Source organism: Ammospiza nelsoni, chromosome 2 (genome assembly GCF_027579445.1).
Source record: "Ammospiza nelsoni isolate bAmmNel1 chromosome 2, bAmmNel1.pri, whole genome shotgun sequence".
In the NCBI taxonomy this organism is placed as follows: domain Eukaryota; kingdom Metazoa; phylum Chordata; class Aves; order Passeriformes; family Passerellidae; genus Ammospiza; species Ammospiza nelsoni.
Window position 1 is genome coordinate 109554866 of NC_080634.1, and position 21232 is coordinate 109576097.

General features: G+C 33.2%; 1 protein-coding gene across 2 annotated transcripts in view; it reads right to left on the minus strand.

Annotated features, from left to right (window-relative positions):
- Positions 1-21232, minus strand: part of DMD (dystrophin) — a 1160174-nt gene that overhangs the window by 584079 nt on the left and 554863 nt on the right. For both annotated transcript variants that reach the window (XM_059491405.1, XM_059491401.1), the window contains exons 36-41: positions 19631-19759; positions 17882-18052; positions 14207-14329; positions 12527-12664; positions 10490-10642; positions 9369-9551 (exon numbers count right to left, since the gene is read on the minus strand). In XM_059491405.1, coding sequence (XP_059347388.1) covers positions 9369-9551; positions 10490-10642; positions 12527-12664; positions 14207-14329; positions 17882-18052; positions 19631-19759 — 897 coding nt within the window. The remainder of the gene's footprint in view (positions 1-9368; positions 9552-10489; positions 10643-12526; positions 12665-14206; positions 14330-17881; positions 18053-19630; positions 19760-21232) is intronic.

The following is a 21232-nucleotide window of genomic DNA, read 5'->3' on the forward strand; positions in this document are numbered from 1 at the left end:
ACTGAGAGTGGTGAGGTCAGCTAACATTCAGAGAAATTTATTCTGCCTTCAGTGTTGCTGGCATATCTTTCCTGTTAGTGTGCATATAAGTAGAAAGATCAAAATTATACTGATTATATGGAATTTTCACTATGAGGTTGGATGACTGTAGTCAATCACAAACAAGTTATCAGTACAAAAAGAAGCATCTCTTTCAAGTACAGGGAGACCTAAATCCTCGATGCAGAATTAAAAATTTATAAATTTCCTCTGTAATTTTACGAAGACAAGACCTTAAAAGACACTTGGAAACAATAAAATATCTTTAAAATATTGAGAAAAAAACTTTTATATAAGAACATAAATATAGTCTTATGTATATTATTTTTTTTCTACTCATGTTGCAGAATGGTTGCAGTCCACAAAATCCTACATATTGCAACACTTAAACCATATAGTTTAATGTTTGTATCTGATTTCATAGTCACATAAAAAAAGAAACTTTAAAAATTACTATTTTCTATACATTACTATTTTCAGCACTGTTCTTGGACAGAGAGTGCTTTATGCCTTCACACCACTTCTCTGCTAAGGCTTACCTTATCAAGAAATGCTACTTTAACAGTTTTTCTTCTGTGATAAAAGGACTCTTCTTAATCTATACATAAAATTAAATAAAGACAGCCAAAATGAAGCTATTCCTAACAATGGCATTAATTAGAAAACATTTCAGTAAATTTTAGATTCTAGGAGTAGCAACAGAAAATTACAGAATTTGATTTTGAAAACTATCCATCAACAGGCATCAACCAACCTGAAGTTACTTCTGTTTAAGTTCCCTTCATAATTTGATTGCAATGCAAAAGATTTCTCTGTAAGAAAATGCCTCTTTCCTGTATGTATAGGTCCAAATTATGGGATATCTCCCAATACCTCAGACAGTTCTGCTGCACTCTGATAAATCCCTTAGATGTGGCAGAGGGCAGGTAAGAGAAGAAGAAAAATAGAGACAAAAGCTGTAGCAATTAATTTAAAAAAGTAAATCCAGAGTATTCATAGTTGTAACTTTGTTGTGTTTTTTTTTTTTTGTTGTGTTTTTGTTTGTTTGTTTGTTTTTTGGTGTTTTTTGGTTATTTTATGTAAAGTTTAAAAACTATGACAAAGCATTTTGATATGCAGCCAAACCTTTCTGGTCCTCACACCCTCATGCGTTTGGAGCCCTCCAAGATGTCAAATGCACTTGGTCAAGCAGGAAATTGAACATCCCTTTCTCACTTGCTGAACAACACTTTTGTTTTATTTTGGCTTAGATAATTGATTCTGGATAGGAGCTCTCCTCAAACTGAGGTACAGCTACACATTGAACCCAAAAGCAGCTATTTTGAAAACTTACCCAGCTCTCCTTACTAAAGACCTGCCAACTGCCAACTTGCACAGAAATAAGGGACTAAGATGATTCAGAAATTTCAGCAGTTTTGCTGTTAATTTTTAACCGGATAATTTCCACTGGTACCTACTTGCTAAGCAAAGAGAAAAATAAATTAATTTCAAATATTATGAGACTGGGGCAGAAGACTCTCATATAATTCAGTATATCTGATATAAGTGATTATTTGCAAAAAAACAAAACAATCAAAAATAGAATAATCTGTATTTTATACCCCATCTGCAATGTTACTGTGTCCTGAACAAAAACAAAAGAGAGTAACATTATGGCATTATTGACTAATTGGAACTACTGCAATATAGAAAATTTCTCTTGTTCTAAATAAATCATTCATAAATTCTAATTGCTTCTGATAATGATGGCGTATCTCAATATTTAAATGTATCAGAGCAAAACTGACAAATCTGTCAAATTTCTTTAAACAGAAATTTGTAATTTTTGTAACAGTCTGTATCATAAGTATTTACAAAACACTGCTCAGACCCTGCACAGTCAGTAGGAATTTGGGGGGAGAGAGCACCAATGAGCAAAGAGAGATAGGCATTATCAGTGTTAGAAATCACAAAATAAGCAAATGCTTACATTATATTTTGATAAGAGAAAAATCACAACACTGCAAAATCTACATCCTAGACTGATTTTCAACAAGTATTTTAAAATATTGTTTAGTATTTTATAAGGGTTTAACTGGAAAATATTTTTGCAATTGACTTAAATGTGTTACCTTCCAGTAGACAAAATGTATTTGAAAGTTTTTGTGTGCTAACTATAGAATATATAAATTCAGAGAAGTTAGCCATTTCTTGGATTGATCTTGTAATTTTTCACAGCAAAAATACATATAGACATTACACGTCATACTTCAGTAAATGTCTACTTCATAGTTCAGAAAATTAAACTCGTACACATTCCTATATCCCTGTAGCTGTAATGTCCACTTGGAATTTGTTAAACCAGTATCATAAACTCAGTCACACAGAAGGAAATATAATTCCAGAAGAATAAAAGGAATTTCAAATTATTTTTTCCTCAAAATAGAATTTCACAATCACATTTCTTGGACAGTGATAAGCTATAGAAGTGACACAGTGATAATAATGGCAGAATTAGTATCACACATGTTGCTGGAAGCCAGCCTACTTATGAACAGATTTTGATCAATGCCAACTTATTTAATGGCTGATTTATTAGGACTACAGAAGTGCCAATCTTAGATAGCATTTATGCTGCCTGAGGGCATGAAGCTTTTGGGCTCTCTTGAGTAAGTATGTGTAACTACTGAGTGATCACCAGAAACCAATTAATGATAAAGTTCAGATATGTTATTATACAGCCTACTGATATCTGAATTGACTAGACCATTTTGAAATTGACTGCTGATTTGTGATGCCAACTTTCCAGATATTCCAGCTACATCTGTTAGATTATTTCAACATAATTTAGGAAACAAAGTAAAAAACAATTGAAGTACCACATCCATAACGAATGCGACAACTTCAAAGGGCAAAGTCCTAAACCTTAAATTTTTACACCTTCCAGAAATGTCAAAAAGTGTTACCTATGTCACTTAGGCTGATTTTTTTACTTCAGGACAAATATTTGTTTCTTTAAATGATGTGAACAAAATTGTTGTCAATCCAGAAGTTCTGAAAGCTAATTAAATATGCTCAAATAGAAAATTCAGCACTCACTCTGTACATCTACAAATTTTCTTCCTTCCCTAGCTTTGTGTGTATATTCAGATACATCCACGAAAAATAATAACAAAAACAACAAACATCAACCAAAAAAAACCAACAAAACAAAAAAAGAGACAAAACTGAAAAAACCTCTAAAAAATCCTAACCACACCAAAAAAAACCTTCCAGCCATGAGTGATGTTGACATTCTGAATTGTAGATAAGAGATGAACATCATCTCTTCAAAAAATATTGTCACTTAGGACCAGATCACTCTGCAGGAGGTATTTTCCCCTATTATTTAATGCAGTAATAGTGCCAAGTAATTATTGACACCAAAATCCACAGCATGTAATTTATTACACTAATAAATCATAATATACTATAGCAGAGAAAATAAGATGGTAATTAGCTGCCTTGTTTTCCAAATAACTGGATAATTATAAAGAAGAAAATATTATAGTTACATAATGCTCAATTTGGTCTGAAAGCAGGGACCACTGGGTTCTGTGTTGTACATGATTTTTTAACCCAAGGCTTGGCCTTGTTTCCATCTCAGCCATTCTGTGAGGAGTGAGAAAAGCCTGTGGCATGGCTAAGACCATTTGTATAACTATATAATTTAAAGACAAATTTCTAACACTGCTTTACTCCATGTTGCAACAAGAGTTTTCACTCCTATGTGATAAGGTAAAAATATCAAGTTTCATTTTAAAACTGAGAATGCAATTTCGATCACTTAAGTTTATAACATATAATGAAAAATGGCCAAGAAAAATATTTTCTGTGAAGTTCTGTCACTCACAATATGGGATTTTTTAACTTAATTGTACAGGGAAATTGCTATAGCTTGGCAATGATGAGAGTGAATACTGTACATAATTAAAAAGGAACTATGAGAGAAGAAAAAACTTCCTTAGAAAAACTGAAAACAGCACAGTAAACTTGTCCACTTATGCAAAAAAGATATATATATATCAAAGACAACATCCATCTTCAGTTGATATTGTCCCATCTTTCCCATAACCTTATCTTAAATCAGGCAGAAAATTGAAGGATTTTAAATACACTTAAACTATTTGGAATAGAATTTATAACAGGAATTTCCAGGTTGATGGATACTGGAAAATAGGTGTAAACATTCACCTGTGATTCTCTTCCCAAAGTTCCTTATTCATCCTCATCCTGCTTTTTGAAGACCACAGTCAAAAAAATCGTCTTTAGCTATGCTGTGTAAAGCTATCTGTTTTAAAAAGGTGCCACTGCCAATCTCAGAAAAGTTAAATGGTGTCACAGAATCACCTCTGTCCCATTCTTAACAGACCCAAAGTGCACAGGTGAAGTGGACACTAATCCATCACTGCACAGTTCTGTCCAGCAGGTGTTTTCCTGCTTTTTCTAATGTCTTTTCTCTCTTCTATTTCTCTCTCTCCACTCATTTTATAAATAATGAAGCATTAGTTTGCCCCTTTTTCTTGTCAGCCATTACTTGTTTATTTAACCCAAGAAATGTTTAAGCAAGGATAAGAGAAAAAAAACACTTCATTCCAGCACCAGTATTTGTGAAAACTGGAAAACAACTGAAAACAACGGTAACACATCACCATTGAAGTGTCCAGGTTATTTTGATGCAGATAGACAATCAGGACACCGAGTCCTGTGTTTATCTAACTGTGATATATTTATTTAAAGAAATGTTTGATTTATAGTTTAGAAAATATCTTGATATATATATATATATATATAAATATTTTAATGGTAAAAAGAAATGTTTAAATTTTATAAAACGAACTAAATAGTGCTGCACAGGGAAATATTAACTGGATATCGCAATATGCTCTTAAGGACTGAAAGTAAACAAAGTCTTGAATTTCAAATGTAAATTTGAGCAGTTCTTAATCTGGTTCCAGGAGTTGATCACATGTTCTCTCACCTGAAATGATTATCCAGTTAGGAGACAGGCATTTTGAATTTCTGAATGCTTTAAAGGTTTGTAAATAAAATGCTGACTTTCATTTGGAAAAACAAAGTACTAAGGACGCTGGTATTTTATCCATGGTGCAGGTGACTATCAAACATCTCAAACTAAACCACTTACCTTATAAAAATAAATACAAGTTTTGTATAACTATATTCCTTATTCATTTCTGGTCATAACATAGTCTAATTGGTATGAAAAAGAGAGTTTCTCTGGTTGTTTATCATTCAATCAATTCTGTATGGCCAAAACCCAGGCCCAAATATTTCAGGAGTAAAATGATCATAAATTTCAATAGAATGTTTGTGTGTGTCACCAATAAAATTACTGAAATTGGTAAGCCTATTCTTTTACTTGTATATACAATAGTAGACACATAATTTTGACAGATTGCAAGAGCTTCTCTTGTCCTGAAGATACTCTGTTTTATGATTTGCAGCATGCATAGCTCCGCCAAGAGAGGAAAGCTGAAAGACCACCATGTGTAATAGCAGAGAGAATGTTGAGCATCTTGATAAAATATGGTAATAGGACACATATGAAATAAGAATTTACAGTGTAGGCTCTGCACCTGTGTTCATCTAGAAAATGTTGTCTAATGATAAAGGCTTTCAGCACTCTACACCCAGAGTAATTTCAGTCAGCCCAGGAAAATCTAAGCTAAGCCATGACACAAATATGCTCATAGGCTGCTGAAATGACAACATTGGGAAAAAAATCTAGAAAACTGACAGTAGGATAGTTTAATTAACCTTACTCAACATATTGATAACTGATTTTGATCCTTACTTGAATGAAACAATCCAAATCTACCCTTTTCTCTGCAATGGATATCTATTTTCACCACCCTGGAAGAGTGGTTAAACTGTTTCAGAAAAGCAGTATAACTGGATTCATGTTTAGTTTGTAGCAGAGGGATATGACAAACTTTTCTGAAGGTACTGCGTGAGTGCCAAGGATTAATGATATTCAATTCTGCAGAGGTGCTTTAGAAACAATTGTCCCTTAACATCTCTAATATTCTTTTTTACTGATTTTTTAAAATGCATGCAATTTTAGTACTCAAAAATTGCATACTGTTTTAGGATTAAATGGTAAAGGCTTGTTTTTTCAAAGAGTATCTTAATCTATCATGGATTTCAGTGGGATTTAGTAGTTAATAATTTTTAAATACTATAGAGAGATATTTCACTCATTTTTACAAGTTATTCAGATTTCATTCAGATTTACTGGTGTTACTACCAACTGATTTTCTGCCCACTGTTTATTCTGCCACATATTAATAAAGACAACAATGTGTGAGAGAAAAACTTTTAAGACAACAAGAACTCTGCAATTTTTTTCCATTCAATGTGATTTTAGGTTTTTTGCAGTTGCATTTATGTATTCGTGTATCATGTTTAATCTGTAAATGCAATAAACCCAACTTTTTCATTATAGAATGTCATGTCACTTGCTGAAAATTCTCACATAGAGGATCACACTATACCAAACTTATTGATATCTCAAAAATGTTATTAAACAGAACATGCATATTTGAGGTGATATAATATACTCTATTCTCAAAAGCGGTGACAGGAAATTCCTTTTTCTAAATATACACCAATATATATTTGTCAATTAGCTTTTGGATATTGGCTGCTATGTATTTGTGAGACACAGGATTTAACAAGGATCCACCATTCTAGAAAGAATAAATCCTTCTAAGTTCATGGTCCCTATATCCTTCTGACAGGTCTGCCCAACAAATACTACGGAAAAAATAAAATCCAGGGGAGCATGATAATTCTAATTTCACACTTTGATATCAAAAATATATTAGCTCCAACAAAATGTAAGAAATGCAAATCTGTCATTAAGCAACATAATTAAAGGTTTTCTTCAGTGCAGTCTTGCTATGTTTATTCAGCGAAGTGTAATGAATTGCAAGATACACAGTAAAACTAAACTCTCACTGATTTATAACAAGTTTCAGTTGCTAAATAACTATTATGGAATACGTCATAAATTATAAATAAATGCAGCATTTTTCTATTTCTTTTGCTTTAAAGAAAAAATCAATTTTGTATTTTTATTGTATGGCTTTATTCAGTTGTTGGTTAACATAGAAAATCTCTGTGGAAGTTATTTTTGATGGTATATGCATGTGTTCAAGTGAATAGTTTGAATTTTCATTTTTCTTTTGTATTTTAAAGTCTTGCACAAACAATTAATGCATCCTCACAACATCCCTGTGAGGTAGGTAGTTCAGCTGTTTAAGAAAAAGAAAAAAAACCTTGAGAAATTCCCTCTGTTTCACTAATTCAGCAAAGTCAAAACAGTAACAACAACAAGGCCATTGCACTTCTTATTCTGATTTGGGTCATGAAAATGTACTGCCTCTATCATGTCTCAGTAGCTTCTGCATAAATTCTAAAATATTTCATATGAACATCACCTTAGTCATTGCCAACAGAGAGAGATATTTCTCATGTGAAATGAGTGGGATACAGTAATTGTCCTGTGTACATGTAAATTTCGTTGAATCATCTCATCCCCTAGATAAATAGTAAGAAATAGACTTCTTGCATGAAATATTTAATATTTAAAAATGTAACCTTTTAAGGTTATAAATACAGTATATAATTATATACTTTAAGAATAAAAATGTATGTAATGGTTACATGAATTTAAAAAGTCGGTGAGTGTACTCATCTGAGCAATTCAAAAACATGCTGATGCACATCTATCTTACATATTTTAAAGAAAAATATGCTAAAATAAAGTTTATTGATCTGCTAGTAAAATTTTATAATGGGTGTATTCATCCCCTGTCATGGTAGGTGGTGGGTGACATAAAAAAGCACAGCAACAGCAGAATGTTTTATATAAATTGCATGCACAATCTGATTTCTTACTTGATTATCAAAGGAACAAATATATTCATTAAAAAAGCCAACTTATTTACAAGACAAAGTGACTCTCGCTCTAGCTCCATGTCAATATAAACAATTTGCGACTGATTACATCCATCAAGTTTAATATAAACCATAGTAATCTGAATAGTGTAATCAGATGGAACAAGATTTAATAACATACAAACCAAAGTTAATGTTTCTCTGATTGCTTCCATTAACTGCATAACTATCCAAAGTATTAGTTTTACATATACATTATGTAACTTAGTATTAGAAAAGTTAAAAATACACAATATAGTACATTATATAGAGGACTATATTTATCAGAAGTTTATACATATTGCTAGTTTTTGAATTTTTTTTCCTTCTTAAAACATAGTTTACCACATATCAATTAAAAAAGAGCACTTCACATATTTAAATTATTATTATCCTGTCAGTATGTTCTCTCTGCAATCTAGTTACATTTAAAAATAAATAAAATTGTATTTTGATGAAACACTCTTTTACCACTAGCACTTTAAGATTACAGAGAGCACATAAAGCAACAACTTCCTTAAAAGCAAATCTTATCTTTCTTCATATAAAATCAAAAACCCAGAAGACAATGTGCAGAGTAGTAGGAATGGCAAGAAAAAACTCATTTAAGAGCAAAAGCAACCTCTGGTAAACTTCAAAATGGTTAACACTCAATACATATCTTGTTTTTAAATCTGGAATACTGACAGTTTATTTCCCTTTTATTTACCCAGTTATTGCAGCATGTATAAACCAGTAAGAGTAACTGTATTTTATATACAACTAAACAACTCAAATTCAGAAGACATGAAGATGGTTTGTAAAATTATGTTTTCATCCTGTGAAATTTAAAGTTACATTTTCTTACAAAAACTTGTTTGAGAGTTCAAGCAGAACTTTGAAGAAAAGGATATGTATATATAGAGTCATAAAAATTTTTCCAATCACTTCCTAAAGTGAGTATAACATGTTATGGACAAATAAAAAAACCAATTAAAAATTGGCATGGGATGGGTAGTTTGGAAAAGACAACTTTTGTGTTTTTCATGTTCAGTGAAAAAAATAGATGCATGGCAAACTAACATTTTTAAACTGATAAATGTTATGGAAAAATAATGAGGCAACAGAAATAAACACAAATATTTCATTGCTGAGTTTTTTGTAAATGACTGATTTACCTTAAGGGCAATTTTAAGACCAAAGCAGATCACTACTGTATCAGAGTATATAAAGCTTCCCCCAGTTGCACACAATAGGGCTTTTCTTATTAAAGTCTGGAGAGTTGACACTGACCCTGATGCTCTCATTGTTAGTAGGATGCTGTTAGTAGTAGCAGTTGCAAACATAGGGGTTTGCCAGTAACAACTCACAATTTGTGCATAGTTGAGTCTTCGAAACTGAGCAAATTTGCTCTCAAAATCTTGCCAGCGCTTGCTGAGCTGTATCAGGGTTGGCTCCACTGCTTTTGCAGCCCCATCCTTAGACAGGCGTTCAGCCTGCCTGTGCACCGCATTCAGATCTTCCTTCTTCTTCTCCAATTCTCCACCAATCTCCTAGTGAGCAAAACCAATACAGGGCCCAGGACAGTTAGCTAACTAGATCAATCAACTTAAAATTAGCAAAATACTTCCGTCAGAAAATCCATTTCCATTTTATTGTCACAAGTAAAATTTACAGCTTATTTTCATATTATTCATATTTTACATTTAAACAAAACAAAAATAACTGAAATTGAAGAAGCTTCTTGGGATGGGCTGTAGAGATCCTAAGAGCTGCTACACTCTGAAACTGTTAGCAGAGGCCAACAGTTCCCATGTTCAGATTCTTGCTAGTACACTGGGATGGGCAACAGGAGAAATTACTTTCTCAGTAAGGGTCAGCATATTCAGGACAAATAGTTTTTGAACAGCTTACAAATATAGTATTAGGGTCTTTAATGTGCTAGTTAACTCCTATTTTACTCCGTGGGAAACTCAACAGAGAATGAAGCAAAGAAAGACGATGTAAAATAAACCAGGAAAACCTTTGACAGTATGTAAATAAATCTATAGAGTTTGACAGTGACATATGAACATGTTCTGATGAAAATGAATGTGCTAACATGAGATAGAGGTCATCCATATATTGGTAAGTCATTTGTTCATCTGGAACAAAGATACATAAAATCAATTACAATTTTTACTAGAAAACATTTGATGCTTCTTAATACATTGTGCACTTTCTGTATTATTGACAAAACATTATATTTAGTGTGTTTCAAATTATTTATATATCATTCTGTATAGGAAACAAATAGAAAATATAGTACAACAAAGAAATGTCACTTTGAACACAGATAATTAGGGTTTGCTTTACTAAAACTAGAAATACAGAACTGAATATATAATTGTCTGTAGCTATAAGATAGGGTTGCTTGTTGCATTTGCTGTCTGTTCTACAGATAAACTATCACTCCAAAAGATCTATCATTGCCAACCCAAAACAACATTACCTTTAGCTTCTGCTCATCTTTGTGGTCTGGCAGACCGGCTAACTTTTTCTCAATGTCATCCAGCCATGTCATTAGGTCATCAGCCTGCCTCTTGTACTGATACCATTGATGAGAAATCTCTAAAGCCTTTTTTCTTCTTTGAGCTCTCAAGTCCTGTTCACAGTGCAGACATTATTAGAATATGAATTAAAGGCTTATAAAATATGAACTGGCATGTGTGCACACTGAAGGGAAAAAGGTGTACAAAATTGCTAATTTCTTAATTAAATGTTGATATTTAAAGCAAGCATATGAGTAAGTGAACATATTTGCATCAGTTTAACAAATTTTTTTGTTTGTTTAAAATGAGGTTACCTATTTCAGTGTTGTTCACATGTTGAATAAACCACTGAGACAGTCACCAATATTCAGAGAAGTTAAGACTCTTACATAAATGTCAATATTTTATATAAAACACTTCTGCTCAGAATACTTACTGGACAGATGGAAACACAGCCCACTTAGTATCTAGTCAAAAGTGGGACTTCTGTATTTTGTGGACTCCTGTGAATTTCTAGCCTGCATGAAAACTCTGAAGCTATTCAAATGAAAATCACTGCAATGCAGAAATGTTTTCAAAGACAGGTTTTCTTTATCTAAATGAAATACCACATACATAACAAATGCCTTGTGATTATAACTCTGCTTTAAAAAGGATTAAAACTTTTCTTTAGCAGGAAGTTATAAAAGGTTTGCTTTTTCCCTTAAAAATGTTATTAAATACACATTTGCTTTAACTGCTAAACTTCACTCATGCAGAATTCAGAAAATATTTTAATTACTATAATTTCTTATTAGGAAGTAAATTAAAAAATTACTAGTATATTTTATATAAAAATACTCAAATTAATTTGCCTCAACCATTCCTTGAATTTTTTCACCAGGGTGAATGCCTTAACTGAGTCACCCAAAGGAAAATCTATCACTAGACCATAAAAAACAGCCAGGGAGGATCTGGTCAATAGCACAGTGCAATAAACACTGTTCTTGTTTCTCCAACATAAAAATTATGAATTGCTTCCATTTAGCTTGGAACAGTCAAAGATACACCTAATAGATTTCAAGCTTCTTTTAAATGTGGACAAAACAACAGTATATCCTAGCTATCCTTCTCCTGAATTCAAACAGACTTGCAAAATTGTAAGAATTAGAATGAAATCCACAGGAAAGGAAAGAGCATGCAAAAAATAAGTAAAATAAAATGCAACATGCTATGTGCCCCAAATCAAAGATAACTTTATTAAAATTATCCAAAGAGAGATTCTGCTTGCTGACGACATAAAAACTCTCCTGCAGTAGCCAGAGCCTATAGTTCCAGGTAGGTGACCAAGGTGACTCTCTAATTGTAAGATTCTATCTTTCATCACTTTTATTTGCCATAGAAAGATGACACTTCCAATTATATCTGTTAGCTGGTCCACATGGCATGGAAACACACCAGGTGCATTTCTAGGAACAATATCACACAGTTTTACCTCTTGGATTCTGTCAACTCAGAATGTTCATATGCAACTCTGGGTTTCAGCCTCTCAGCTGCTATGTCTATTGGTAACACCACCTATCCTATTCTAGAGAGGCTGGAGCCACTCTTCCAATAGGAGTCTGAGTATTTTACTGAAGGAGAAACAATTTATTCATGGCCAGAAGTGTGTTATTCGACGGAGAATTTAAGTTTGCGGGACCTGATTCCATCTAAGGTCTTGATTGTTGCTGAAGGAATATAAAAGACACATTATATGTTAAAAAAGGAATTATCAAAGAAATCAGTGCTGTCCAATTGGCAGTCACACAGTTGTAATGCTGAGGACAAGAAAATTCTTGTCGAGCTGGAGATTGTAAAATGCCTTTTGCAAGGCACCAAGAGAACTGTATAAAAAAATACATCTATAGCCAAATTACTCACTCTAAATAGTAAGGACAAATCATTTAGCAAAAAGATGCCCTGAAATGGAAAAAAAAGGGTTTAATAGCATGTGCTTATAACTGTAGCTCCTATACCTTGAGGGCATTATGTTTAGTCCGCAACAGCTGTTGTTTTGTCTTTATTTCCTCACGTTTTTTCTCATCTGTGACTCCCTTTTGAAGCCTGTCGCCCCTTTGCAGCAATTCTTTCACTGTGCTCTCATCCTCTTCACTCTGATTTAAAAAAAATAACCAATATAACGTGCATTTTAATCTAATTGTTACTTAAGTACTAGTAGACACAGACTATGCTAAAGTAATCATGTAGCAGCCACTTGCAGTTGTATACTGATGATCAAGTAACTTTTACTTGCTTTCTACAATATATGTAGAGGGATAAAAGAAAGACAGCACCTGCAAATCTACAGATTTTTGGTATTAGATCTTATGCAGCATCCAGGATAACAGTATAAAAACAGAGGCAAAAGCTTGAAATATATTTTACTTTCAAACAAAAAGAATAGTTATATGCAAAATATTCTAAATCGCTGTCAGTAGAGATTGAAATTGCCAGTATGCTGGCAGACCATGCAATTACTGACCATTCTGTGTACCACATTGAAAATCAGCTGTTCTGATTGGGCAAATGCTATCACTAAGAATTTTTTACGCAGAAGCCACCTACAAATCTATGAATCTTTGAAGCTGAATCTATGTCACAGCTTCTGGCAGTGTCTTGAACCACTCCAAGCATTTGATGCAAAGAAAAGGAACCAAAAATGCTCAGGCAATGGAAACTACACCATCAAACTTGATTCACTTTGATTTTAACACTACATACATATGCTAAATTCTGCATGCAGGACATGGAGCCTAAAATTTTATAAAAGAAATAAAAGAATAAAGAAATAATAAATAAAATAATAAAAGAAAAACCAGCTGGTTAAGATTAAGAATAAAAGAAAAAACAGCCGGTTAAGATTCCTTCCAGCACTGATATGAAACATAAACATTTGAAGAATTCCTTAAAAATAAAATAACATTGAGTCTTTATATTGGTAGTAAACAAATATAAATTTGATCTTGCAAGGACTCAAGAAAAAAGCGTCCAAAGGTGAAACTCCCTTTTTGCCCAGCCAAAAAATGTCATCTCCTTGAAAATCAATCTGGGGAACACACACCACAATTGCAATAGTAGCAAAGCACTGCAGTATTTTACTCCTCTTTTTCCTTTCCCCCCAGCAAATATGAATAAATGGTTTTATGACTTGCAATGATAAAACTTAAGTAATAAAGCTTACCACAGCCACAAAATCTATTTCCATTAAATGCTATAGGCAGATTGGTTAATAAAAAATTGACAAGTGGCATTTTTTTCATGACCATTTATTTTTAGTGAATGTATTCTTTTACTATATTGCCCATTTTGTTACATCATTCTGACTTTTCCTGGTCTATTATACTACTACAGATATTTTAATATCCATTCCTTGTTTTGTAATACTGCTGGTAGTAGTACATGGATAACATTCATGGTCTGCTTAGTGTTTTCATAAGCAAAAAGAAATGTTTTTCTGGTAAATTAAAAAATAAGTTAGCACAAAAAATTTTAGTTAGTGCTAATTTGTGACTTTTGATTTTATAATATATTGGCATAGAAAAATTTTGCCTAAGTTATATCCAAAGATCCTAACACAGATATGGGTTTCTGATTTTCACTCAGATTTTTTCATCTCCCTGCTTATTTTGCTCAGACTTCCATTTCAACCAAATTACCATATCTTTATTGAAGTCCTCCTCTTTCAGATTCACTCCCTGCTGAATTTCAACCTCCAGTGGTTCAAGCATTTTTTGTATATCGAAGTCAAATTGCTCCAATTCCTTCAAAGGAATGAAGGGCTAAAATGGAGAAATACAAAGATTATTTATTTAAAGCACACATTTCATAGTTTTATTAGAAACAAATGAAAAGAGATATCTGTGCTACCACCTGTTTCTAAAACAATAGTAGATTTTCCACCATGTTCAAAAATATCTACAGCATACTCAAAGTACCCAAAGATACACATAAAGTTACAAATTTATGTAGAATTTCCATGTAAGTAAACCAAAGAATTTTAAGGTGAGTGAAAATTAAAAATAAAAACAAAAACATTCTCACATTTGTGTGTAAGAACAAGTCCAAATAAATAGTATTTTTCTAAAAAAAAAAAAAAAAAGCTTACACTAATTGGTTAAATCTGGCTTTTCAGAAATTATTCATACAGATACAAGAAGTCCATTCAGTTGAAAAAATCCTGTACTATTAATAATTGAGAAAATTTTAATGTTAATCTGGTTCAGTTTTGACAGCATTGTTTTCTCACATAAAATAGTAAAAGTGTTAGGTGAATGCTACTAAACAAAGGACAGAAAATCTTAGTGTTAGATATTCCCCTAATAGTATTTCACAACATATTGGGAAAAAAATCAACAAAAGTTCAGCTTTTGTTTCAAAAAGCCTCAACAACAATTCAGGATGAAAAAACAAAATCAACCAAACAAAACAGACTCAATTCCTCTAAAAAATAAATCACAGTTTAATTATGGTGCTTTAGTTCAGTATTCAGTTTTGAACTCTCCAAGAGGTGCTCCTTATTAACAACAATGCACTGCCTTCTGTCGAGCTGACATGAGTGCCTGTGAACATATATGTACATATATTATTTACAATATATAGCCTATTTATTAATTGCAAATTATCACAAATTATCAACAGAAAGTGCTTCTTCATTCAAAGCTTTAAAGGCAAGAAGAAAAAAGAAAATCTCAGTGGTTCTTGCAGAAACTTTATACTTAAAGGTAATGCTTTTTGATGGTCTAGGAACTCTTGGATGTGCAACTGTCTTGCTAAAGACATAAGCACATTGTATCCTAACTAGTTCTCCTTTACTCTTTCCTCTGGAAAAATTACTTATTAATATATTAGTTATTATATTATTTATTATGCAATGAAGACAGCAACAATAAAAATTAATCAGGTAAAAAATGAGATAGGATGACAAATGAAATATATTCTCAGATGACCTGGAAGACTCAGAGTAAAAAAGCCTTAATTGTATCTGGTTGATTATTTTAGCAACAAAGATTTTGCACATTTACAAACATTAATGGAAATATAATCATGTACAATATTTATAGAGAATAATACTGTGCTCACAAATTTTCATTAAGAGGCTCAGAATTACACTCATCATGCACTTCAGCTGAGGTAGAAATAATAGAAAACAACACAGTAATTTCTTCTCAAATGCTCTGAAGAATATTTTCTAAGGTACTTAAATGCCATTAAAAGACAAGCCAACTAATAAAATTGGAATATAAAATCTATTGTCTCTGAAAAAGGCTAAAAACAATAACAAAGAAGAAAGTGGAAAGAAAAATACCAAATGAATTCCAGCAATTGAATGATGTTCAAAGACTACTTCAAAATGTTAAGTCTCCTTTCAGTATACTACGAACATTTTGTTAATTCTCAACATTACAATTATATACTACAATTCACTGACTTAATGGATTATTTCTTATTTACTTCACTGTTGTACTGATTATTGTTAATATTTTATTAAAAAACCTAATTTGAAGGCAGATGAGTAATTATTGAAAATAGGTTATGAGAGCTTTCGATCTTGAATTTATGTTTTAATCTTTCACAGAGTGAATAATTTTACATAAATATGGGGGGAAAAAAGCAAAAAAACATTTAGGAAGCATATCACCCCAAAATAATAATAATTTTCCAGCTCATTAAGCCAAAATCATAAAGAATGTACAATTGCTTACATTATACAGGTAGACAAAATAAAGTACCCAGTAATTTGGTTCTTTATCCAAATTCATATAGCAAGTCAGTGAAGAGTCAATAATTCAGAGTGGTTTTTACCTCTCTATCTGATTTAATACTTATAATAGTAAGTACCCTTTGTGAATAATTTTCTACTTGTGCATTTTCCAAGGTCCTGGAAAAGGTCCCCTAAATTCTAATTTACCATTATCATTTGTGTGCTGTAGTAATTCCTCTCATCTTGCTGGGCACTTCTCTAAATCTTAGTGTGGCTCTGCCAATTCCAGCCCATTTTGCCCTCAGAAATGGAAGAAAACCTGAGAGAGAGAAGGCTGCAGGTGGAAGATATTTGCAGGCTGTGTTCTGAAGACACTGCATCTTGATAAGAATCTTTTGTCCCTTCTTTGAGTGAGCCCACTGAACCCCCAATAAGCCATCTACAGGCAGTCCCATTTTTCTCTAGGACAAGCAATAATTTCATAGGATCCCACCAAAGGTTGCATCAACTCTGACAGTTTACAATAATTTGGAAGTGCAAAGTAAAAGTGAGATGGAAATCCAGACTGCAGATAGCAGATGTTCAGAGCAAAAACATCAGACAACACAGTTCTTGTAAAGATGTCCTCAGTCTACAGCTTGTACATGTTTAAGAAGTAGATAAGAAGCTGGAATGGTTGCAATACTACTGATGGCTACTAGGAAAAAAAATGTAACCTTTATTCAGAAGACATTATTTTGCTTCAGAAATGATACCTAAATAAATGCAAATATCCACAGAGATGTGCTGGTTAGGCAGGATACTGAGCTCTGCACAGATCCAACAACTCAAGGAAACCATTTCTCTTTGCTTATGCTTTTTGCCAAGCTTATTTCCTGCTTTGCCATGGATCTCTGTGCATTTGTTTCCACTGTTAGTACAGTGACCAGCAATAATAGTTTGGATCAGGATCTGTGCATTCCCATTATCCTCTCTATCAACCTTCATGGCTGTCTCATTTAATCTGCTAAATAGCTCTTCAGAATAAAGGCAGCAAAATACTGTGGAGAAAGTAGGTGACTTATATCCTTCTTCATTCCAAATCAGAAGGCACAACTTGGCTAAAATTGCCTAATCCACACTGAATTCAGATTTAGCAGTCATGCTGGTTCTACAGATGAGTAACTGAAGTAAAATTGATATAACCTCTACCTATCTATTTCTATTGCCAGCATTGGTGAATCTCAGACTCGTAGGAAAAGACTAAATTCACTTGAAGAAAAATTAGCTCTCAAAACCAAATCCATATGAAAAAAGGCTACTCATACTTTGCAAAGTTAGAGACTTAGTAATTCTCAGATGTTCATCTTTTGTAAGTTAATGACTTAATCATTGTTACATTCATGTAAATTCAGTGAATACTTCTAATCGTGAAACAGTGAAAAAATATCTTATTGCCAAAACCGCCAAATTGTCACACTTAATAAAAAAAAAAAAAATCCTTCTACATTGTTTTCCTTTTAAAGCTTAGTGTTTTGAGGAACAGTAGCCCTCTATGTAGCTGTGATTGTGCACCACTGCAAACCACCATTTTTTATGCAAACACAAGCATTTTTTTATGCATCTCCTTTATGGAAGCAAGCCCTCCTACCTTCACACTCTTAATTCTCTGTGATATAGCTGCAAATCGCTGGTTGAGCTCTGAGAGTTTGGGCTCCACCACTTTCCTGCAGTGGTCCCCACGGTTTGCCATCAAGTCTCTGGCCTGGTCACGCACAGAGTCCACCTTGGGGTGAATGTCATTCAGCTCAGCCTTTAAGCGCTACAGTCCGTGAGCAAGAGACAGGGCTTGAAGTTAGTAATAAATGCAGAGAGAGAGAAAGAGAGAGAGAGAGAGAAAGTGTGCAAAGGAATAGGGAGCAAAACCACAAAGCAAATTCAGATAATTATGCATGAGTGTGTAAATCCAGTAGAAATACCTTGGGATAACGTTCCCGCTCGTATCCCTCAAATTTATAGCAGGAATGTATCTAAAAGTCTGTTTTAGTATCCCCTGGCTGAAATTAATGGGGATCATTATTTCTAGGCAGATTCTTATCTGCAATAATATTGCAGCATATTTCAGGATGCACTAAATTATTCTATGTTCCTAAAGCTAGGAAGAGCTGCTGATTCATGTATTATAGAACTGGATGTGCAATTGTTGCTTTCAATACTGCTCAGGGTCATAGTTCAGACAAGTAAAAATTACCAAATTAAAAAAAAAAAGTCCTACTTTTTCTAATTTTTTCTATAAATCTGTCACAAATTAAAAAAAAAAAAAAAAAAAAAGAAGAAAAAAAAAAAAACTAGGGCAAAAACCTTTATTCTCTGCAATATCAATCTTATCAGTAGATCCCAGAACAGGCAGAGGCCAAAAATAGATAGCAAGGCATTTGGGAATCAGAAATACAGTTGGGCATTAAGAATTATATTTCACTGTCTGCATCAACTACCTTTGTGAAATGCAAACATAAATATAGGTATTGATAATTTTACTTTGTACCTGATGGTGGCAAAATTGTTCATTCATCTACAAAAGCCAGTCTCATAATCCTGCTGAGATCAATGAGGCATTGATTTATGCCCTAGAATTTGTAAACTTTTTCTGCAGCAAATGGCATCATTATGTCAGTGTCAGCAATACAATTCTTATTTTGATTTGCAAAGTCTACTCAGATATTTTGAATAACCATGGAGTTGATTACAAAGTAAAATTTCACAATGACTTCAGAAGAAAAAGTCCCTTAAGATAATAATTTGATGTTGTTCTTAAGGAAGGTATTTTAAATGAGATATTTTAACATACACATCCATATTACAAGATAATTTTTCATCATTTGGTCAAATGATACAATTGGCCAACTAAAACCAAGATCCCTGATGCTACAGCTAGTTCAACATATAAAATTCTTGTCTGTGTTGCTGATCTGGCCTCAGTGTAAGCAATGTTTGTAGAATTAAGACAATCATATGACAGAAATATCATACATATTGGAAAAATATCACAGAAAAACAGAAATACAATTAAAAATAAAGGAGACAAAAAAATATTTTTTTCAAACAAAATAAAATCTTGAGTTAAAGGAGTATTTTCCAGCAGACATGTGTTTAATAAGCTGCTGTTTTATCAACAGGAAGTTTCCAAGAATTATAATAACAATCTGGTTTTATTTCTGCAGGGATTTAATTTTGGTATTACAGAGCAAATTTATTAAGTAATCTACAAGTTGCCAGAGGGTAGCTTTAGCACAGAAAAAAGAATTTTAATCCATTTGTAATACCTTTTGAAATATGCTAGTTGTGATACAGTCCTTTTTAGAATAAAATTAATGCTTTCCAGTAAATCACATTTTTTTACCTTAAGAATTTCCTCTTTTTGCTGGGGTTTTTGTTTGTCAGATTCATCCAACAGTATTTCAGCACGATACATCCAAGTAGTGACATTAGCTACATTCTGATCAAAAGCCTCCATGTGCTTTTGATATTCCTGTGTGTGGAAAAGGTAAATACTGCATACAAAAAATGTAATCAGAACTGAAATAACAGCTGTAGTTATGCCAAGTGTGGCAAACATGCACACATTATGACATTATGAAAACTTATTTATTTTTCACAGTAGCTTCTTGCTTTGTGAGGGATAGAATCTGCTGTTTGTTTCCCTCACTTTGCATGTTAGGTTTCTTTAAAAAGACATTCTAGGAGAGAGAGAGAGAAGCTTGCAAAGTGACAGGCAGCAGGATGACAAAATCACAGCAAGACGCAGGTGTTGGCAGCTCAGCGAGGTGCTGAGAGGAACAGGGAGCTGTTAGCCAGGCCTACAGGAGCTGCAAAGGAGCATTTCCCAAGAACAAGGCACAGAATTCATTTTGGAATGCCAGTCAATTGACTGAAACTCAGATGGCCACAAGGATGCACTTGCAAAATCACTTTCAAGACTGGAAGCTTTGCATCTAAACCTCCTGTGGACATTTCATGTAACTTCTCTGCTTTGACATTCTTCTCTTTAAAAGCTATTCAAGTTGATATACTGATAAATCTTCATTTCTCTGCTTCATTTAAAACTTTGTCTTTTCAGGTGAGCTCACTAGAAAGTGGCCTGTGCATATCCCACACAATAAATATGTAGACCACATACCCAAAATCAAAGGCATTACTAGTTCTTTTGGCACCCAAATGTATCTACCTGTATTTTGCACTGTTCTAAATGGGTAGAAACCCTTCAATTACCTCTCTTAGACCTTTTTATCATGTGTTTTAGCTAATGTTAACCACAGAATCCAAAGCAGGGAAAGAGAGGATGTACAGGAATACATAACTATATCAACCTGTAAACTCCATTATATGCTTCTTACAATCAGTTCCACATTAAATCTGTGTACCTACATGACTCTGAATGAAATGCTGAAGTTTTCCAGATACTTTACTCAGCTGAGGAAGCCCTGTAGTGATGCTGTATGTTTATTGCCAAAGTATTCCTAAAGCAGCCATACAGACTCTAGTGGAGTTCCAACACGTCAAGCCCTGAAAAGTCATGACAAAGGCCAACATACCCTTAAAAACCACTTTTGTTTCTCTGGGGTGAAATTACATTCCCATGCTCTCAGGGAACAGAAAGAGCATGCAAGATTTCCCAAAACATTCTGACAGCCCAGTTGTTAAGGCCCTTCTGCAGTTAAGGGTTCACGCTGTCACCTCCTCATGACAGAATGAATAAAGTTATGTGACTATCTTTAGTTTGAGGCAGCTGGGGATGAGGTTTCTGAATCTGTATGAAATGTGTATTAGGGGTTTTACTGTCTATTACACTTAATCCAGTCCCCTTAAAGAATTATCCCCACTTAAATGTGCCCTATAAAATTATGCAAAGGAGAATCATGAAGTTCTGAAAGACCAAATCAGATCCCTTCAGCACATCACGTGTGCACTCTGAGAAGAGCTTACGATTTAGTTGCCTCTAAAA